Raw genomic sequence first — 22,814 nt, 5'->3', positions numbered from 1 at the left:
CAGCTCAGTTGGGCTGCGGGCACTGCATGGGAAGGCAGGCAAGCTGGCTGGCCCTCAGAGACCATGTGGTCAAAGCAAGAAAGGAGCCAAACAGAAGCAACAGCTATGCTGGGGAGGCGAGATAAGTGACAGGGTAGACTGGGGAAGTGGGTGGGTGGGGCAAGCAGGCGAGGGCGGGGCCAGCTAGTGGTGGGATTTGCTGGTTCTCCGAACTGCTCAAAATTTTCACTACCAGTTCTCCTGAATCAGTGCAAATCGGCTGAATGCCACCTCTGATCAGAACAGAATAGTAATGATTAAGGTGGCATAGTCTTTTTTTATTAAATAAGTTCCTCCCACTCAGGCTCTTTGAAAGCCTGAATTTTTACATATGACAACATCTCTTGATTGTACATAAGTGATGCAACTCTGTTGACAAAGTCCAACTGGCTCCTCAAATATTGCACAGCTTTTATCCTTAACTAATTACATGCAATGAAATATTCCAACGCTCCAGAGAGCATATGTCTCTCTTTAATTTTTCCTTCATTGACACTGTGCATTCCCACTTTTTATTTTGTTTAATATATGCAGGAATGCTCTCTAGGTCTGATCCATTTTGCCCATTTGTTTAGTTTATGTATCCTTGATTTTAATAGGCTAATAATAGTGATTTTATTAGCATTTAGACTTAGCATTTGGACTTATATACTGCTTCACAGTGTTTTACAGACCTCTCTAAGCATATTGAGGGAGTCAGCATATTGCCCCCAACAATCTGGGTCCTCATTTTACCGACCTTGGAAGGATGGAAGGTTGAGTCATCTTTGAGCCTACTGAGATTCGATCTGCCAAACTGCTTGCAGCTGGTGATCAGCAGAAGTAGCTTGCAGTACTGCACTCTAACCACTGCACCACCAAGGCTGATAATATAGGTTACAGTAGGGGTCTGAAACCTGCAGTTCTGGAGCCGCATGTGGCTCTTTCATCCACCTGCTGTGGCTCCCTGCCACTCAAAATATGTGTCACAATCGCTATTTGAGACCCTCTGTCTGGCACATGATGTATTGAGCTTTTTGATCCATCTTTTTATCGGAGTTCAAAATGTTTTTGTTGCATGCAGAAATAAAAAGGTGTTTTATCTGTAGCAAGTCATCAATTTCATAAATGCAACTGTAGTTTTTTTATAAATAGCATAAAGGTTAAAAAAAATGATATATGCAGTGTTATCCTCATTTTAGATGTCAAAAGGTTTTTGTGGCTCTCAGTGTTTTCTGTGGGAAATGGATCCAACTGGTTCTTTGAGTGTTTAAAGTTCCCTACTCTGGGCTATAGCATTGCTTCCTCCAAAATGTTTTGGGAGGAAAACAGAGCTGTTACTTCAAATGATACAGGACTTTACCAAAGCCTTGAACTTGGATGTGGGAAGAGTTTTCAAAAATCAAGAAGAAAAGTTGCACTGAGGAAGACACTGTTGAAAAACATGGGATATATATGTGTGGGGAAGCCAGACAGATTTGTGTTCAAGATATAGCTCATAGTATATAATTAAGGTATGGCAAGAATTGTGTTGCAACTAGTCAGGCTGGGCAGAAGGAGGCCACTGGGTTCTCTTCAAGACATCCTCTGGAGTTTTAAAATTTAAAGAATCAAAGGCCTACACTGCTTCTGCGACTAGAATAGTTTTACAGAACAGCTGAACAATGGATAGGAAGCAGAGCACAATTAAGGGGATGCAAAATTAAAAACAACTGGAAACTCAATTCTATCCCTTCCCTTGTCTTGGGTGCCTTACATGATAAGAAATCTGTTTTGAGTAAACTAACAAATCTTTACTTCCCTGTGACTTAGTAATGTCTAGACTGATTTTTAATGGGCAGTGCTATTACTCGTTCCAATTTTACAAAGCCTTGAATTTTAGTTTCTCTTTTATATGTACATAAAGTTGGTCCATTTAGGGTTTTTTTTAAAAAAAATTGGGACTTTTGTTGCCAAAAAGACTTCCATGCAAAGTTTCATCTTGTGCATTGTTAAAATGGTTTGAAGTTCTCATTAGTTCGGTCCCTCTCATATGGCATATGCTAGTATTGCAGTGATATACAGTGATACCTCATCTTACAAACCCCTCATCATACAAACTTTTCGAGATACAAACTCGGGGTTTAAGATTTTTTTGCCTCTTCTTCCAAACTATTTTCACCTTACAAACCCAAACCGTCGCCACTGGGATGCCCCGCCTCCGGACTTCTGTTTCCAGCGAAGCGCCCATTTTTGCGCTGCTAGGATTCCCCTGAGGCTCCCCTCCATGGGAAACCCCATCTCCGGACTTCTGTGTTTTTGCAATGCTGCAGGGGAATTCCATCAGTGCAAAAACAGGCGCTTTGCTGGCAACGGAAGTCCGAGGTGGGGTTTCCCAGCGAGGGGAGCCTCAGCGAAATTGCAGCATCGCAAAAACACGGAGGTTTAGAGGTGGGGTTTCAAGGACTTCCGTGTTTTTGCAATGCTGCAATTTCGCTGAGGCTCCCCTCACTGGGAAACCCCACCTCCGGACTTCCATTGCCAGCGAAGCACCCGTTTTTGCACTGTTGGGATTCCCTGCTGGGATTCTCCTGCAGCATCACAAAAACATGGAAGTCTGTAGGTGGGGTTTCCCATGGAAGGGAGCCTCAGGGGAATCCCAGCAGAGCAAAAATGGGTGCTTTGGCTGGCAAAAGGGGTGAGTTTTGGGCTTGCATGCATTAATCGCTTTTCTATTGATTCCTATGGGAAACATTGTTTTGTCTTACAAACTTTTCACCTGACAAACCTCGTCCCAGAACCAATTATGTTCGTAAGATGAGGTATCACTGTACTCATTTAAGTACATGCATGTGTCTATTTTTGTTTCTTGTTCTGGAATTGCAGTACGCTGAGTGATTTTCTTGGTTATAAAAGGCAATAAATGTTTGAACTGACACTGACAAGACAAACTCACAAAAAGGCTGAAGTGTAGCCCTTTAGAGTTCCAGAGCTCTGACAAAAGTTACAAGGGCAAGTTTTCTGTATAAACTTTTCTAAAGATTTCATACACTGTGAGGGGAAAGCAATCAAACTACCAATGTACTTCTCATCTTGAGTTTTGGAGTTATATAAACAACAAAAAAGAAACAAAAAAATTACACCAGTTGGAATATCCATGCTTGTCTGTTTTGCAAATGGGGTGTGGGCAGTGGATCTCAAAGTGTGTGGTACCACCCCCTGAGCAGCAAAGACAAAGGGGGGTGGCAGGGGGGCACTAAGAGGCCACGTGGTAGGACAAGGTAAGACGAAACATGGCGAGCAGAATCCGAGACCAAGCTATAAGAAACAAATTGGAATCACTTTATAATATGTAAAAAGATAGTTTGCTCTTGGATTAAAATGGTTTATACAAGAAACACCCCCGATTGGTGGTGGGGTACGAATGATTGTCTGGTAGTGGGCACAATGATTGTGCACTTGTTATATGTTTTGTGTGTGTTTTATATTATAAAATCAATTTTAAAAAAAAGAGGCCATGTGGAAGGCAGGAAAGCATATCGGGATGGCAAGGAAGAGAGGTAGCACTGCAGCCTATTCCCTTCTCCACAGCCCTACCATGCTTGGCAGCCTTCTTCCATGCCCACTTGCCTTCCAAAGTCAGCATCCAGTCCAGCTCAGCGAGCGGGTGGGCAGGTGGTCCTTGATGGAAATGCAGAAGGGGCGGAAAGGCAAGCGGGTGTCCTGCACATGCGCCCGCCCTGTTTCTGCAAAGGCAGAGCCCCTCCCCCTTGCAGAGCAATCCAAAGAGGGGAGGGAGATGCTGCAGAAAAGTCTGCCTTCCACCTGTGCCAGGTCTGCACTGCTTAGGGCTCCGAAGCAGTCCACTGGCTTCTCACCCAATCACCTGCCTGCTCTCTGGGAACTGGGCCCGTGGCACTGGTTTGGAAGCCAGTGGGCTGCTTCGGAGCCCCAAGTCCCACAGAGCCTGCACAGGAGGTATGGGTAGAAGGCGGCCCCCGCCCTTCTTTAGATCACCCTGCAGAAATGAGGCGGGCAGTTTGTACGAAGAATTGCCGAAGAATTGCCAAGGGGGATGTGTGGCCCTCTGCGATGGAGAGCGAGGCAGGAGAAGGCACAATAGGCTGAGCTGCCCCAGCCCCGCTCAACTGTACTTCTTCAAGCCCATTCACACCACTGAGTCGTGAATGAGACAATTGGCAGTTCCCTGCCTGGCCTTTTATGCCAGGCTCTGCTACACCGGCAGCTCTGCCCTGCCCTGCTCTGTCCTACCCTGTTCCGCCCGCCGCCAATTTCCCACGAACTTCCTGGGAGATTTGCCAGAGTGAAGGGACAGCAGGAGCACGTGAGCACCGCTTCCTGGTGAGCTTCGGAGACGGCCTGGCACGCCCATCCACTGGCTCTTCAGGCAGTGTCACTTTCTCCCTGCCCTGCCAAAGCCTCTGTCAGCCCGGAGACCATGCTCCGGTTCAGCATATGACAGGGAACGCACCGGTGCCAGGCAGGAGCACAGTTGCTGCTGCCCCTCTTGCCTTCAGCTCTGGGACCTTCGCGGGCCGGGAAGCATCAGGGTGCATATCTATGGAACTCTGCTGGCCTCAGGCACCCACCAACCTCTGGGCTAACAGGGGCCTTGGCAGGGCAGGGAGAAAGTGGCACTGCTTGGAGAGCTGGTGAATGGGCATGCCAGGCGGTTTCCAAGCCTCGCCAGGAAAGTAAGCCGAGCGCCGGCCAGAGCACTTTCTTCCTTCTCCCACCACTGAGAAGAGAGAAAGCGAAAGAAAGAAAAGATTGGAAGCAGCATGGATATTTCTCATGTACATTCACACATTCAGGGACGCCCCCACTTTCTCTCATCCAGATATATCTGCACACATGGAACTGTTTTATAAGCCATAAACCATTGTTACTACAGGGGTTTCCAAGCCCTAAGTCTTTCCAGGGTTTTTTCATTGCTCTAACTTGCTCCGAATAGGTTTCTTTCCAGCCTAACCAGGTGCTAACAATGTTCCCAGCTCTTACCAGCTTGCAGGTTCTTTTATTGTTACTCTCTGCGAAGAATGTTTTCCAAGCCCTAAGTCTTTGTAGGTTTTTTTCATTGCTTTACTTGCTCCAAATGTTTCTTTCCAGCCCTAACCAGGTACTAACAATGTTCCCAGCTCTTACCGGCTTGCTATATTAGGTTCGCCATAAACCAGTGATGCCGAACCTACAGCACACAGAGTCATATCTGAGGGCATGCAAGATATTGCCCTATGTCAGTTCCAGTGCTGGCCAGCTTTTTTTTTTTTTGAATACAGAGGTAAAGATGAAAAATTTCTAATAACCCTTTGAATTTCAGCACATGCTTACAATTTATTATAGGTAGAATGATTGGAAAGAATCAAGACCACCTTTTGAATAAGGATAGATAACTCCTTCTTTCCAACACAAAATCAACCCATCCTCCCTCTCTCCCTTCCTTCTTCCTTCCCTTTAACCACAATTTCACAGAATGAAAGGGATAATTGAAAACCGTATGCTTAGTTAAGAAAAAATTTAATACCCTGGGCCTAATCAGCAATTCATAAAATTGTAACGATTAAACATCAGTTGTTAAAAACCCCTGGAATAATAAAGGCTCAATCTAGTTTATTGCCAGCTGTGATACTGTATAAATAAGATTACATAGGAGAGGCTGGGGGATGGAGAAGAATTCCATACACTCAGCATAAGGCCAATTTATCAAATGCTTCGGGGGCATCTGTTTGAAGGGAATTGTCACAGAACCAAAGCTTTCAGGGTGGACAGGAATGGCCAAGATTAAAAAAATAACAGTAGTTGTGTAGCACCTTCTTAGTGAACTCTCTTGTGTACCATTTCAAAGATTTTGGGGGGCGGGGGGTGTTGTTCAGGGGTGGGCTACTGCCAGGACGGGAGGGACGGGACACAGTGGGGTAGCAATAATGGAGCTCTACCCCAGAGCAACCAATTTGCTCTGAAAGATGTTGAAAGAAAATGCAGGGCGTCCTACATAAGCCACTCCCACAGTGTGGTAGTAATTTTTTTAAAAAAATATTGGATTTGTACTTTCCGAGTTTTCGGAGAGGGGAGGCGTACAAATATAATAAACTAAACTTTGTATTGCTTGTTGTGAGCTGCTCTGAGTTCTTGGAGAGGGGTGGCATACAAATCAAATAAATAAATAAATAAATAAATAATAATAATAATAATAATAATAATAATTATTATTATTATTATTATTATTATTATTATCTACTACTACTACTGGACTTTTTCTCAGACTACATTTCTGAATCAAAGTCCACTTATGACCCCAGGTCTTATTTACAACTCCCCCCCAAAGCAATGAATTGTTAAGCACTTTATAGTAGAAAACTAAGACATTTGTGGAGGTTTTGGGGAATCACCTTTTCTATGCTATATTTAAATAAATTGGTAGTTTTGGGGGTAAGACAATTCAAAGTAGGGTTAATTACTAACTACATTTGCTTAACTTTGCTTGGACAGTAAGATTGATTGGCTTAAAATGTACAAACAAAAGGCATTGCATCAACAGGATATCAGATCATTCACCTTCCTTTGCTGTTACATCATACAGTGTAAAATGTATTAGTTTGTCCCATACAAATATTTACTTTTACATACTAGGAAAAAGGTTTCACCCTTGACCAGTTTATTTTTAAAATGTTAAATTAAAAATGAGATGGATCCTTATGAAACATTAAAATGGTACAGTGGTACCTCTAGCTACAAACGCCTCTACTTACAAACTTTTCTAGATAAGAACCGAGTGTTCAAGATTTTTTTGCCTCTTCTCAAGAACCATTTTCCACTTACAAACCTGAGCCTCCAAAACTGTAACCGGAAAAGGCAGGGAGAAGCTTCTGTGGGGCCTCTCTAGAAATCTCCTGGGAGGAAACAGAGCAGGAAAAGGCGTGGAGAAGCCTCCACGGGGCCTCTCTAGGAATCTCCTGGGAGGAAACAGGGCCTCCACCCTCCCTGTGGTTTCCCCCAATCACACACATTATTTGCTTTTACATTGATTCCTATTGGAAAAATTGCTTCTTCTTACAAACTTTTCTACTTAAGAACCTGGTCACGGAATGAATTAACCTACTTAGAGGTACCACTGTACTAGTTCATCAATGTTTCTCCTCTCTTCCTCATATACGGTGCCAGCTGATATATGTAATATTTGCATATGATGGCTTCTGGTTCAGTTTTTAATTGAATATTTTGAATATTGAATATTTTGGGGAATGAGCAAAAGTATTTGACTGTAAAATGTTGCTTTTGCTATGTTACCCCAGTAGATTTCTATAGAAATAAGAATCTTCTGTCAAATATTTTATTTATTTTTTAAGTAGTAGTTCCTTGTCATCAACTGATAACTTAGACTCCTTTGGATTTTGCCCCTTTAATTAAAAGAAAGAAATATGGCTATACAGTATTTGTATGTGTTGTAAACCATAGTTTCTCTCTTCAGATGGGTTCACACACTATAGAAAGCAAAAACAAATCACTTTATGATCAGAATTTTAATTTTTGAATGCAGAAGTTGAGTCACAGTTTAACTATAGTTAATTCAACAAACCTCAAAGGACTGAATTTACTCAACATGATAAGCAAAAAGGAGTCAAACCACACGATGGATAGTATGCTGTACATATATAGCCAGTAAATAGATGATCAGTATCAGACCTTTTTTTTTTTTTGGCTTTTCCATTCTTTAAACATTTATGAAAAAGAATGATGATCATTATGTGAAAAGAAATGAACCGTTTGAGTAGTAATCCTTTTGTTGTCTGTTTTGTCTCTGAAATGTTTATTTTAGATGCACAAGATGGAAAAAAACTGCTGAGAACTTTCTAAGCAAAAGCAGAAGAATATGGAGGTTGAAGTTCAGTGAATATATTCTAATGACAATGGCCTTTTCTCAGTGAAGGGCTACCAAAATTTTTACTACCACACTGTGGGCATGGCTTATGCATTTTCTTTCAATATCTTTCAGTGCAAATTGGGTGCTCTGGGGTGGAGCTCCATTTTCGCTACCCCACTGCGTTCCCCCCCCCCATCCGTGCAGTAGCCCACCCCTGCTTTTTCTTCTCTTAAAAGGTGAACTTTGCATCTTGGAACTGCCCTCAGCTTTGCCTGCCTGGGAGAAAACTGTTTCTAGCATCAAGTTAAATATTGTAAGTGATAATGTTGCGAATGTGAAGTCTGTGCCCTCGTTTCTCTGCCCTCTATGCCAGTGTTTCCCAACCTTGGCAACTTGAAGATATCTGGACTTCAACTCCCAGAATCCCCCAGCCAGCATTTGCTGGCTGGGGAATTCTGGGAGTTGAACTCCAAATATCTTCAAGTTGCCAAGGTTGGGAAACACTGCTCTATGCTATTATGTTTTATATGGGGGAGGCTGCCCCAAAAGACATCCAGGAGCTGCAACCTCTCTAAAACTTAGCGTCTAGTGTTTCAAGCTTAGTTTCAGCGACTTCCTCTGGTTTGCAGGTTGCAAAAAACAATGCGGTTTTGTGCAAACGTGTCTGTGTTTTATTTCCGATGTTTACATAATAACCTTCCATCAAGGAGTTCATGTTTTCATTCTTCATTTTATTGTTCCAACAACCCTGGCAGGTGAGAATGAGAGATGTCAGTGGAGCTGAAGAAAATGAATTTTGTACTTGAGCAGGTTGTAGTGCAGTGAGGTTTCCAAAGAGTGGAAATATTTTAAAATCAAATGCACTTAATCTTAAAAAGATTAATACAGTGGTACCTCTACTTAAGAACTTAATTCGTTCCGTGACCAGGTTCTTAAGTAGAAAAGTTTGTAAGTAGAAGCAATTTTCCCCTTAGGAATCAATGTAAAAGCAAATAATGTGGCAAACCCATTGGGAAAGAAAGAAAAGCTCAGAATTTGGGTGGGAAGAGGAAGAGAAAGAAGAGGAGGAGGAGGACAGTCGCTGCCGATGGAAGAAGGTGAGGTGAGGGGAATCAAAAAAATCCAAAATGCTTTAAAAAAAAAGAGGGACTCTGAGGCAGTGAGGAGGAGCACGCGCCTCCCATACACCCAGCGCCAGAGAGAGAAACCCAGGGGGAATTGCAGGAAACTGGCTGGGCCTTCATGCTGCTCTCAAATTTCCTGGGAAATTTTTCTGGGCTCGGGTTCTTAAGTAGAAAATGGTTCTTAAGAAGAAGCAAAAAACCCTTGAACACCCGGTTCTTATCTAGAAAAGTTCTTAAGTAGAGGCGTTCTTAAGTAGAGGTGCCACTGTATATTCGATTGAAATTGAAAAATATTGATATCATATTATAAGTTTTGGTCAGTTTAAAACTGCAACTTTGACTTTGAATTTCCTTTTTGCTTAGTGGCTGAACAGAGAGGTGGGCAATTAAATTTCCCAAGGGACCACATGAGAAATTAGGATCATTGTGGATGGTGGTTGACCTTATTGCCCCATGTTGTAGCTGTAGGTTGAACAGGAAGAAAGGGCAGGATATGGACCGTAGGCTGTAAAATGCCCATAGCTGGTGAGTGAGTAGTCTGTATAATACAATAGAAAATATTATTATACTGAAAGAGTAGTAGATGCTTGGAAAAAACTTCCAGCAGACGTGGTAGGTAAATCCATAGTAACTGAATTTAAACATGCCTGGGATAAACATATCCACCCTAAGATAAAATACAGGAAATAGTACAGTGGTACCTCTACCTAAGAACGCCTCTACTTACAAACTTTTCTAGATAAGAACCGGGTGTTCAAGATTTTTTTGCCTCTTCTCAAGAACCATTTTCCACCGAAACTGTAACCGGAAAAGGTGGGGAGAAGCCTCTGTGGGGCCGCTCTAGGAATCTCCTGGGAGGAAACAGGACCTCCACCCTCCCTATGGTTTCCCCAATCGCACACATTATTTGTTTTTACATCTATTCCAATGGGAAAAATTGTTTCTTCTTACAAACTTTTCTACTTAAGAGTCTGGTCACAGAACAAATTAAATTCTTTAAATAGAGATACCACTCTATAAGAGCAAACTAGATGGACCCTGAGGTCTTTTTCTGTCGTCAATCTTCTATGTTTCTATATTTCTAATTAGATTGTAATATGGCCGATGACCGACACTAATCACACAATTATTGCAAAAACAAAAATCTGTAGATGAAATATTGGGACGTCAGTATATAATCAAAACTGATGTCAAAGAAATGAGGTAATAATTATCTATTTTATTTCCATTGGTCATAGACATAGAATCGACCCCACTTGCTAAAAAGCATCCACATAAGAGACCTAAAACAAGGTGGATTGACAACATCCGCAAAATATAGCACATTTATGCTGCCTTTGCCCTTCCATTTTGGGTCTTAGGTCTACTTGGTGGGAATCTTATGACAACCCCACTTAATCTAGAGAAACCATTGCCAACATGTATTTTATAGAAACATAGAAACATAGAAGACTGACGGCAGAAAAAGACCTCATGATCCATCTAGTCTGCCCTTATACTATTTTTTGTATTTTATCTTAGGATGGATATATGTTTATCCCAGGCATGTTTACATTCAGTTACTGTGGATTTACCAACCACGTCTGCTGGAAGTTTGTTCCAAGGATCTACTACTCTTTCAGTAAAATTCTACTTCTACATCTGTCTGACTTTGGCTTTGCATGAGAACCATTATTCAGCCTTTTTGTTCTGTTTGAAAGTACCTTATTTTTCCGCTAAAACATAAAGCTGAAAAGTCTGCCTCAATCTGTTTCTCGTTAATCGTGGCTGCTTGTAGGTGAACTACTGAACTTTACAACCTGTGTTCTATTTTTAAGTTTTAAAAAAAAATATTTCCAGTTGCAGCAGTATCAATCTTTAGCTGCGACACGAGTCCCATCTAGTGGTTAAACTATGTACTTTTTCTTGCCCAGAATTTAACTCCATCAAGCCAGCTGTGGAAAACAAGGTAATCTTAACCTCTCAATTCCAGGGTGCCTTTGCTACTATTTTCTAAATGAGCCTTTGTTCCAATAATGTTGCAGAAGACAAATTGGAGGGGTAGAAAGGAGAGGGAGGGAGGGAGCCAGGGAGTGGGTGTAAGACAGTGAAGAGCGAGAATAAGATTGAATGCTATGAGATTGCTGTTAGTTGTGTGGCTTTTGTGTGTGTGTATGTGCGAGTGTGTGTGTGTGTGTGTAAAGCTAGGAGAAAGACGCATTACAGCTTTTCAAGGGGTGAGTGGATAGGTGGTTTAGAAGAATAGTGAGGCCTTGGGAATCAGAAAGGAGGAAAATCTGTGGTGTACTGTACTCTAGAAACATAGAAGTCTGATGGCAGAAAAAGACCTCATGGTCCATCTAGTCTGCCCTTATACTATTTTCTGTATTTTATCTTAGGATGGATATATGGTTATCCCAGGCATGTTTAAATTCAGTTACTGTGGATTTATCTACCACGTCTGCTGGAAGTTTGTTCCAAGGATCTACTACTCTTTCAGTAAAATAATATTTTCTCATGTTGCTTTTGATCTTTCCCCCAACTAACTTCAGATTGTGTCCCCTTGTTCTTGTGTTCACTTTCCTATTAAAAACACTTCCCTCCTGGACCTTATTCAACTCTTTAATATATTTAAATGTTTCGATCATGTCCCCCCTTTTCCTTCTGTCCTCCAGACTATACAGATTGAGTTCATTAAGTCTTTCCTGATACGTTTTATGCTTAAGATCTTCCACCATTCTTGTAACCCGTCTTTGGACCCGTTCAATTTTGTCAATATCTTTTTGTAGGTGAGGTCTCCAGAACTGAACACAGTATTCCAAATGTGGTCTCACCAGCATTCTATATAGCGGGATCATAATCTCCCTCTTCCTGCTTGTTATACCTCTAGCTATGCAGCCAAGCATCCTACTTGCTTTCCCTACCGCCTGACTGCACTGTTCACCCATTTTGAGACTGTAAGAAATCACTACCCCTAAATCCTTTTCTTCTGAATTTTTTTCTAACACAGAACTGCCAATACAATACTCAGATTGAGGATTCCTTTTCCCCAAGTGCATTATTTTACATTTGGAAACATTAAACTGCAGTTTCCATTGCTTTGACCATTTATCTAGTAAAGCTAAATCATTTACCATATTACAGACCCCTCCAGGAATATCAACCCTATTGCACACTTTAGAATCATCGGCAAATAGGCAAACCTTCCCTACCAAACCTTCCCCTGTCACTCACAAACATATTAAAAAGAATAGGACCCAGAACAGACCCTTGTGGCACACCGCTTGTAACCTGACTCTGCTCAGAATACTCGCCGTTAACAATAACTCTCTGATGTCTACGCTTCAGCCAGCTGCAAATCCATTGAACTATCCAGGGATTAAGTCCAATCTTCACTAATTTATCTATCAGCTCCTTATGTGGAACCGTATCAAAGGCTTTGCTGAAGTCCAGGTAGGCAATATCTACGGCACCACCTTCGTCCAACACCTTTGTGACATAGTGAAAGAAATCAATGAGATTAGTCTGACATGATTTGCCTTCAGTAAAGCCATGCTGATTTGGGTCCAATAAGTTATTGTTTTTTAGGTGCTGATTTATCCTCTTTTTGAGTAGAGTCTCCATCATTTTAACTACCACTGATGTCAAGCTAACTGGCCTGTAGTTACCAGCTTCTTCTCTACAGCCCTTCTTGTGGATAGGCACAACACTGGCCATTCTCCAATCCTCAGGAACTTCTCCTGTTAACAAGGATTGGTTAAACAAATCAGTCAGCGGGGTAGCAATGACAGATCTGAGTTCTTTAAGAATCTTATACGTGCTTGTGAAGGGCATAGTTATTAAATATATGAAGCATAATCTGTATGCTTGCAAGGAGAGAGTGTTTGTATCATGCTCCATTTCAGGCAGTCATGGGTTGCTGCCCACACGGGGTGGATGCAGTGGGGGTAGCAAAAGTGGAGCTTACATATAGTAGATAACATATATTTCTGAGTGCCTGTGTATAATATGTATGTACACATATGGCTAGTGATGGGCGAACCCAACGGTGTTTGGGTTCGGCAAGTTCGGATGAACTTTACGCAAAATTCGGCCGAACCCGAACCGAACCCGAACCCAAACGGGGAATCCCACCAAGAGATTCCAGGGCGGAGCTTTGACGTCATGTATACCAGCAGGTTGCTAAGGACGCCAAGATGATCACTTCCTGGATTCCATGGAATCCAGGAAGTCCTTGGCGTCCTTAGCAACCTGTTGGTGACGTCAAGGCTCCGCCCCCGGAATCTCTTCGTGGGAGGAATTCCCCAGCTCCTTCAAAGGGAGGTCTTCACGTAAAAATAAACATTGTTATTTTTAGGTGACACTGCAGTGGTGCGGCAAGCAAAGGGCGGTCCTTTCACGTAAAAATAAACATGTTTATTTTTACATGTATGGACCGCCCTTTGGTTGCAGCGCCGCTGCGGTGTCCTTTCACGTAAAAATAAACATGTTTATTTTTACATGAAGACCTCCCTTTGAAGGAGCTGGGGAATCCCTCCCACTAAGAGATTCCGGGGGCAGAGCCTTGACATCACCAGCAGGTTGCTAAGGACGCCAAGGTGATCACTTCCTGGATTCCATGGAATCCAGGAAGTGATTACCTTGGCGTCCTTAGCAACCTGCCGGTGACGTCAAAGCTCCGAACGCCGAACGCGACTCCAAACTTTGCCCAAAGTTTCAAAAAATTTCAGGTTCATGTTCGGCATACCAAACACCGCAAAATTCGGTACGGACCCGAATTATGCAGGTTCGGTTCGCCCATCACTACATATGGCATATATACATATAGGATTAAATAGTATATTTTGGATGTTCAGTAATAGTAAATCTCTTGTATCTCTGAGGTGAGGAGTATCAGAGCTTGCATTTGCGGAAACTAGGCTGTTTGTGTTCAAGCAGCAAACCAGGCCAGCCAGCCAGCCAGCCAGAGACCAGTAGAAATGGAGTTGAAGTCTTCAATGAAACACAGCAGCAGTAGGAAGTTGTGGAAAAATATATTTACTTCTTTATACTACTACTACTGTCTATACTATAAATACAATAAACTAGTATCTTACTAGTACAGTACCTTACTACAACTCTCTTAGTTCAATAACTCACAGGAACTAACTTGTACAGCATTTCAGCTTCTTCAAAGCATATTTCCACAAACAGCAACAGACAGAGAGAAAGAGCAGGGAGCTCTTGCCTAGCTAAATACAGATAATTACTAGGTTGCTGCACGCTCAACTGCCTCTGAATGACTCGGCATTCTCAACAGAGGCCTACTTTCTGCATTAAGATATTACCCAGGAATTTTTAATTCCTGACAAGGAGAGCCCAGGTACCCTAACCCTAACCCAAATCCTTGACGTGAGTGATGTCAAGTTGGCCACCTTTAAGCCAGTCAGATGACCTATAAACCACCCCCGGTCACATGATTGTCAAGCCACTCCCACCTGGTCACATGGCCAGCAAGGCACTCCTACCCAGTCACATGGTTGACAAGCTACTCCCACCCAGTCGCATGACCAGCAAGCCACACCCAGTGTGGTAGTAAAAAATTTTGTGGCCTTTCACTGATTTCAGGGTACATTTGAAAGCATTGTAAGAGGAATCCCTTCCTATAACCATTTTGAGTGGCTTCAAAGCAACATTTCTGTGGAGAAAACCTTATTTAAAAACTGTTGGAGGTAAATAATGATTTTTTTTGCCACAGCTCTTCTCTTTCCCTGCAAATTTTGGTGAAAAAAAAAACACAAAGTGGGGAGTTGGGGAGAGGAAAGGAAACCTTGTAGCATACCGTGTGAGTCTGTAAGTGAAAAGCAAAATTGTGTTGGCTCAGCTTCTGTGTCACTTTAGGCCAGGTGTAGTCAAAGTTGGCTCTTCTATGACATGTGGACTTCAACTCCCAGAATTCCTGAGCTAGCATGATTGGCTCAGGAATTCTGGGAGTTGAAGTCCACAAGTCATAGAAGAGCCAACTTTGCCTACCCCTGGTCTAGACAGTAATGTGTGTGTTGGCATGAACCTTAAATAACAAGTAGGAAAGTAAAGTAACACTCTTTTATTGGTCTGCTTGTGCCTGTTGTGTTTAGACACATGGTGTGCACGAAAGAGCACTGGTGCCCTCTAGTGGCCTTCAAAAGGCCACGCAAAAACTCTACGGTGGGAAAAATAATGAAAACTGGAAGCTAGCAGTTCTCATCATCAGTTCTCAACATACAGCGAAAGCAGCCATTTGAGGAAACTGGGTGGCTTAAAGATTAAAGCCCTGAGTCGGTTGAGAAGGGCACAATGAATGAATGAGTGAGTGAATGAGTGAATGAAATCCGTCTCTCAATTTAAGCTTGAATACAAAGACAATTTTGATGCTCTTTGAAAAGAATTGTATGACTCTTATGTACGGTAGATCAGTGAAACTAAAGAACTAAAAGATTGAAACTGAAAATGTTTTATCAAGCATATGCTAGGATTAATCCTCAATTCAAGAGAACAATTATGACCTATAATAAAAAGCTCTTAAATTTCTTTTGTGAAGAAAGGGGTTGCTGTGTTCTTCAGGTCATTGGGGGAGAGAGATACCGTATTTTTCGGACTATAGTTTTTGGAGAGGAAAATAAGAAAAAAGCTGATTGGGGGGTGGATGGCTTCCCTGAATATCCTCAATCAGCTGTTCCCAGAGGTGAACTTTAGCAAAACGTTCATTGTTTACAAGCTCTGTGCCTTGCTTTTTCAGCCTGGGAAACCTCAGTTTCAGAGGATTTTTCCAACCTCTGAAACCTCCATTTTAAACAGAGGTTTCTGAGACTGAAAAATAGCCCCTGAAATGGAGGTTTCACAGGCTGTTTTCAGCCTCTGAAATCTTGGTTTGAAAGGCTGGGCGGGACTACATTCGGTGTATAACTCAAATTTTCACCCTCTTTTGGGGAGGAAAATGTGTCTTATACTGCAAAAAATACGGTACATTCAATCTTAAAGGTAAGGTCTTGTGACACATCACAATTAGCTAAAAATCATTCCCATCCAATAAAGGAGAGGCAGAAGCTGTTATGAATAAACCCATATGATTTGCAAGGAAGAAGATAGTAATTGGGATTTTAATGAGAATTTTAATACATCCCTATTCTAATTTGGGTTTAAATTTTAGAAAATGTATTAGGGAAAGGAAATGTTATTTTCCTTTCAAATGTGTTTTATAGAAAAAGAGATAAAATCTTCATGACAGTCATTTTCCCAAGTTAAGATTTCTCTGATTCTTTTCCTTGGTAAGACTGTCCTTGTGTCTGGTTTCACTTTGCGTTGGTCATTTAATCTTTACACCAGACTAGAACATTTTATCATTGTTGTTAAGCTACGATATGAACAGGAAATATATACTTTTATCATTCTGTCTCCCTGGTATATTTCAAAATATTTATATAGTGGCCAAAAACTATAGCTAAAAATGATGGGATCTATAGTCTAACACTTTCTGGTTTTGCAGCCTGGCGGGGTGGGGGAGGAAAGGGGATGTTCTGTGCAAATGGCAGACGAGCATGGATGTGCACACAGCTCCGTTTGTGTGAGCATATGTGCTTGTGGAAATGAGTGCACATGCATGTGCTCTCCTACTTCTTGTGCAGTGGGTGTGCGTGCACATGTGCTCACCCACCATTTCTGCCTATTTTTCCCCTGCCTAAAAGAGGCTGAGAATGTGAATGAGTAGCAATGAATAGCCTGAAAGATCAGGAAAGATCGTTAGTGTTGTGATTAGCTCTGGCCCAACACTAACGATCTTTCCTGATCTTTCAGGCTATTCATTGTTACTCCTTCCGAAAAAGGTTTTTTCAGCCCTAACAAGTGTTGTGCTAACAATCTTCCCAGCTTGCAGGATTTTTTCATTGCTACTGCAAAGTTTTTTTTCCAGCCCTTTGTAGGCTTGTTTTCATTGCTATTCCTTCCGAAAGTTTTTCCCCCGCCCTAACGAGCTGCTCACGATTTTCCCAGCTTGCAGGATTTTTTCATTGCTACTCCAAAGTTTTTTTCCAGCCTTAAGTCTTTGCAGGCTTGTTCCCTCCGAAAAAGGGGGGGGGGGGTTCCCCAGCCCCTACCCAGGTGATAAATGGTTGTACTGAAGCTAAGGAGGGTAGCCAGATGAATACTAGATAGGTATTTTCTTCCCCTAAAACTAAGGCGTGTCTTATACTCCAATGCGTCTTATACTCTGAAAAATTGGGTAGTTGTTAAACAAGGCCTATCTGTATATGTAAGGAAGGAGGATTTTGTCTCTTAAAAACAGACTCATTTCACTACCAACAGGTCAGGTAAGAAAGAGATGCAGGAACCTACTTACTTATTTAGGTTTATATGCCATCCCTCTCCGAAGACTTGGGGCAGCTTACAACACATAAAAAAGAACAATACCATATAATTGTCTAATAATCTAAAACTATGTGTACTAGTCTATAAACCCCAGTATTATTTTTAAAAACCAATCATACCCACTCAAACAACAACCATACGTAACATTCATTGGCCAGGAAGCTAGGTCCAATTGCTCCAAGCCTGGTGGCATAAATGAGTCTTAAGACTCTTGCAGAAGGCAAGGAGGGTGGGGGCAGTGGGAATCTCTGGGGGGATCTGATTCCAGGGGGCCAGAGCCCCCGCAAAGAAGGCTCTTCCCCAGGCCCCACTAAGCGACATTGTCTAGTTGATGGGACCTGGAGAAGGCCGACTGTGGGACCTAACCGGTCTCTGGGATTCATGCAGCACATTTAGTTATTTAATAGGTTCATAAATGAGCAAATTCCAAATGCAAAGGAATTTGCAACAGAGCTGGCAATAGATGAACATACCTTTTCTGCACAGTGCTCCTGAAGGCAGGTGATGTAGGAGAAAATAATAGGAGACTGGCCATTGACTATTGGCCAGCAAGAGGAACAATGCAGAGCAGAAAAAGTTGAAGGTGATAGTTATATGTTGTAGGGAATCCTACCAAACAGGATCAGAACCAAAAAGAACAAAATAACAGCAGAGTCTAGAATAGGGATGTCAAACTCGCAGCCCGGATAAGTCAGCTACTGGCCCTGCCCCCCTCCCAGTTTAGCCAAGGGGGGGGGGGGAAGTCCCGATACATTATATGATGACGCACGTTTGACATCCCTGACCTAGAAGAAGTAAGCTCAAGAAAGGAGGCAGGCAGTGGGATCGCATTTAACTTTTAAGAACCTTGGTTTTTGTTCAGGCTACCGATGGAGACTTTTTTATGCACTTTCATCATATTGTCCATTTATTCCCATGTGAACACAAAGCAATGATGACAGCAAAGCACAGGAAACCACCCTCTAGAGTAATCTACAAGTATATCCAAAACTCAGATCCTCATGCTAATTCAAGGATTTGCTCCCTATGATTGTTTTCAAAGGGATGTGGGGAGAGCTAAACTAGCATGCAATAGGCATGCTAGCAAAAAGAGAAATCCTGTTGAGCAAAAGTAGAGCATGGTGCACCAGTTGCGGCCCTATTTGGACAGAGAGTCACTGCTCACATTCACTCATGCCCTCATCACCTCGAGGTTCGATTACTGCAACGCTCTCTACATGGGGCTATCTTTGAAGAGTGTTCGGAAACTTCAGATCGTGCAGAATGCAGCCGCGAGAGCTTCCTAGATTCGCCCACGTTTCTGCAACACTCCGCGGCCTGCACTGGCTGCCGATCGGTTTCCGGTCACAATTCAAAGTGTTGGTAATGACCTTTAAAGCCCTACATGGCATTGGGCCAGAATACATCCGGAACCGCCTTCTACCACACGAATCCCAGCGGCCGATAAGGTCCCAGAGTTGGCCTTCTCCAGGTCCCGTCGACCAAACAATGTTGTTTGGCAGGCCCCAGGGGAAGAGCCTTCTCTGTGGTGGCCCCGGCCCTCTGGAACCAACTCCCCCCAGAGATTAGAACGGCCCCCACCCTCGTCTTTCACAAATTACTTAAGACCCACCTTTGTCGCCAGGCATGGGGGAGTTAAGTTATCCTTTTCCCCATGGCTATTACAAGTTATGTATGGTATGTTTGTGTGTGTTTGGGTTTTTTTTATAAGGGTTTTTTAGTTGTTTTTATTAATTGGATTGTTCATGTTGTTTTACCACTGTTGTTAGCCGCCCCGAGTCTGTGGAGAGGGGCGGCATACAAACCCAATAAATAATAATAACTTTCTCAAAGGCAAAATTAAATCCCTCATGACATTTTTGAAGTTCAGAATGTCTATGGGTACTTGGACGGAGTTTTATCCTTTTATCAATTCTAGCAAGCTTAAACAAACGAACAAATAGCATATGAATAAATGGACAGCTTATTCAACAGGGAATTTGAAAGAAGAGTCCTTTGGGCACCTATGGTGGGATTGGTGCATTTTAATCTTTTATAAAGAAACGTTAAGCCACGAGTTTACCAAGTTTTCAGACACTACTTAGAATGGTGGAAACCAAGTGACTCTAGAAAACTGTTTTTAAACTAGGAAAATGATACATGCCGTTCCATGGAAATCTGAAGTGAAGCACATTGGGGATCCACATCCATCCTCCTTTATATGCATGAAGTTATTTATTTATTTATTTTGCAGCCCGGCCTGATTCCATTTGCCCTAGAAATTGCTAAGTAAAGTCTACCAGGCTAAGGAGAAGCAGAGCCAAGATAAATAAACTGTCCTCCAAAGAACCACCCAAGATGTACCCCCCATCTTCAGTGCAGTAACATCATAACAACTGGGGATAAGTATATGATTGTTCTGTGAGTGAGATGGATAGTGTCTAGATATAATAAATAAAGTCAATGATTTTGATGGTGATATCAGATATCTCTTGTAAAAATGTTAGTTTAAAAAACAACACTGTAGACCTGAAAATGCAGGCTACAACTGTCCAAGTGCTTTATTTACATTACACTTAAATAAATTTGCATAATAAATGTCTTTGTTCCTGTCCGTATTTATGTTTGAACAATGACTGACAAATCAGGATTTCTTTGTTTATCCATTTTATTGGAAACAAAAACTGTTAACAAAGAAAAGTTTACCAATGTAGCTTAAATGAGCAACACAAAGACCGCCAAAGCTGCAGAAAGCATGGGAGATACAGGGGAAATGTATTTTATATACTATAGCACATTGGTACATTTAAACATTTTTATGGTCGCTTACAAATATTTCAAATGGATTCCCTCATTTTAACTACATGGAAGCCAGATAATTTAGTTGATCTCAAAGCTAAGGATTAGCAAAATACTAGTTATTAACAAAAAGCTAAATCATGTTCTGTAGAACTAAGAAAAATGCCATTTCACAATTTAGCATTCATAAAATCACAATACATTAAGCTTTTACTTACCTTGACAACTGAATATTATTTTCCATTATATTTGACAATTTACTGCTTCCAATACTTCATGTACCTCCAGCAATTACTCTTTTGTATTGGAAGCCATATAGAACAATACTCTTTGTATGCTATTAAAATAAAAACTTGGAGCTTCAGTAAGAGGGGCATATTTTAAAATTTTTAAGGACATCCTCCACAAAATGACAGCGTTCTCATAAAATGGATTAAATATTTTCCTGAACTGCTGCATTGAAGATTCCTTTCTACTTGTAATATTATGAAAAAATTATTACCAGTCCAGAGCAAACTCAAAGTGGAAACACACTTCTCAACCAAGAACTAACTTAAACTAGCATTCCAAAATGTTATCACAACTTAACCTGGTAACATTAAACATTTCTGAGATTTGCTATTTTGATATATAAATATTAGTGTAGTATAAGCAACTAATCATTCAAAATCAACATATTTTCCTGTGCACTATTAAACAGCTTCTATGTCCACCTTCAAATTTCACATTAGTAGTTAACTTGGTGGCTTTATTGGTTGCCAAGTACAAAACAATCTATGTGCAAAGCACAAAGGATTCTGAAAAGCAACACCAGTCTAGGTCTTAAATCCATTGAATATACCAATGAGGAAAACACTCCCAATGTGTCCTACTTTATTCAGCAAGGCCTCAACACAGTGCATAGTACATTTGAGTAATTATAATTTGCCAATTTATTGGTTTGTTTGTTTTTTTACTGTTTACAATTTACCTACCTACGTGCGCTCTTCAGATGTCTGTGTTCATTTGAGAACACATCCATCCACAACTTATTTAAGCCTGTAGAAAATTTGATTTGGAAATTAAACATTTATACATTTCTCAAAATATCTTTTAAGTACAGCTTTCAGCAGAACTTGACCTGGAGCGAGACCTCTTTGGCGGAGGAGATGGAGAAGAATTCTGCGTGCCAGAGTGGTTTTTTTCAGAGCTTTTTCTTTCAGGTGTACGGCTTCGAGAGCTCCTCTTTTCCGGGGTGCGGCTTTTAGAGCGAGATTTGCTGGTTGACTTAGAGGATCTTGCGGATCTTGACTTGCTGCGAGACCTTGAATAACTTCGAGAACGAGACCGGCTCCTAATAAACATTCAGCCATTAGTTTTCATTGTGTGTGAGAGACTCTCTACAATTGTTCTTCATAGTCACCAAATACGTTTGCATGCAATTTTGCATGTCTCTTATCATAGAATGTATATCATATTCTATGATAAGAGAATAAGAATTTATCTCTTTCCAGTAACATATTTACAGAAAATCCTGAACATACAAGTTTCTCTTTTGACTTCTCTTTCAAGTTCACTTGACCTATTGCTTCTTGAAGCACCAAGAATATGCTCCTCACCTCATAGCCAATGTCTGTTCCCTAGTCTCTTTTGCAAGAATTACACATCTGGATTTCAATTTCAGTATAAAGCACAATACACATATTTAAAATAAAAATAATTTTGAAATGCTTTGTTCTGCTACCTTAACAGAATTCAGTAAACCCATATGCAACCTAGTAAAAAATCCAAGTAGAAATTGCACAAGAAGGAAAGAAGGAAAAATTTCCTTCCCTTAAACCTGGGCATTTATTTAAAATGGGCAGCCAATACATCTCTTTTCATTTACTCTGCGTGGCTCACAAATGATTGGAGCAGCTGCAAATTCAGTTGCTTTCATTTGTATTATATGAGCTATTCTCTTTCCAAAGTTGTTGAACAATAAATTAACTATTTATGTTTGACATCACTCTCTCTCTTGTAGGTTCTGCCATACAATGTGCAAACTGATGCTACCTGAATTTTGAAATGGAGCCTCTCTAGAGAAGTGATGGCTAAGCTTTTCTTAGGTACCAAAAGTGTGAATGCGTGCAACAACTTGTGCATGTGTGCTGCCCCGCAGGCCCCCCCTTGTCCCTCGCCCATGAACCAGCAACCCCTCCTGATTTCTCCCTTCAATGTCTCCTCAGATATCCCAAATGTCCTTCCCCACTAGATGCTAGTTTTCTCCTGGATTCCTTCCTCCAATGCCTCCTCCAATGTCCCAAATGTCTTTCCACAGTGCCTGCTACTTTTCTCCTGGATTCCTCGCTCCCATGCCTTCTGTGATCTATCCCAATTTCTTTCCCCAGTGCAGTGCATGGAAATGCCCTGCTCTTGTGTAGGTTTGGCAGAGACCCGAAGACCAGCTGACCAGCGGGAGGCCTCTGCATGCACAGTAAAGCTGGGCTAGGTGATTGCTGGCATAACTGCAGAGAGGGCTCTGTGTGCCATAAGTTCACCACCCGGCTCTAGAGAATTCGTACAAAATCTGATACTAATATCAAATGACAGAAAATTTATGCTTTGATAGAAAAATCTGGGGATGCAATAATGCTTCTGCAACATTCCAAATTATTTTGTTGCTATCTGTATTCTATTTTCATCTAACAAAA

The 22,814-nt window shown here is 41.5% G+C and overlaps 1 protein-coding gene and 1 long non-coding RNA gene across 2 annotated transcripts in view; one reads left to right on the top strand and one right to left on the bottom strand.

Annotated features, from left to right (window-relative positions):
• The first annotated feature begins 8,113 nt into the window (after positions 1-8,113).
• Positions 8,114-22,440, top strand: LOC139171045 (uncharacterized). The gene is made up of 2 exons (XR_011559695.1): positions 8,114-8,192; positions 19,598-22,440. It is a non-coding gene; the product is annotated as an uncharacterized lncRNA (long non-coding RNA).
• Positions 19,994-22,814, bottom strand: part of LOC139171037 (serine/arginine-rich splicing factor 5-like) — a 23,227-nt gene continuing 20,406 nt past the window's right edge. The window contains exon 8 of the mRNA XM_070758812.1: positions 19,994-21,475. Coding sequence (XP_070614913.1) covers positions 21,235-21,475 — 241 coding nt within the window. The 3' untranslated portion in view covers positions 19,994-21,234. The remainder of the gene's footprint in view (positions 21,476-22,814) is intronic.

This window comes from Erythrolamprus reginae, chromosome 1 (genome assembly GCF_031021105.1).
Source record: "Erythrolamprus reginae isolate rEryReg1 chromosome 1, rEryReg1.hap1, whole genome shotgun sequence".
In the NCBI taxonomy this organism is placed as follows: domain Eukaryota; kingdom Metazoa; phylum Chordata; class Lepidosauria; order Squamata; family Dipsadidae; genus Erythrolamprus; species Erythrolamprus reginae.
The sequence above is the reverse complement of the archived record's forward strand: the minus strand, read 5'-3'. Positions and strand labels throughout refer to the sequence as shown.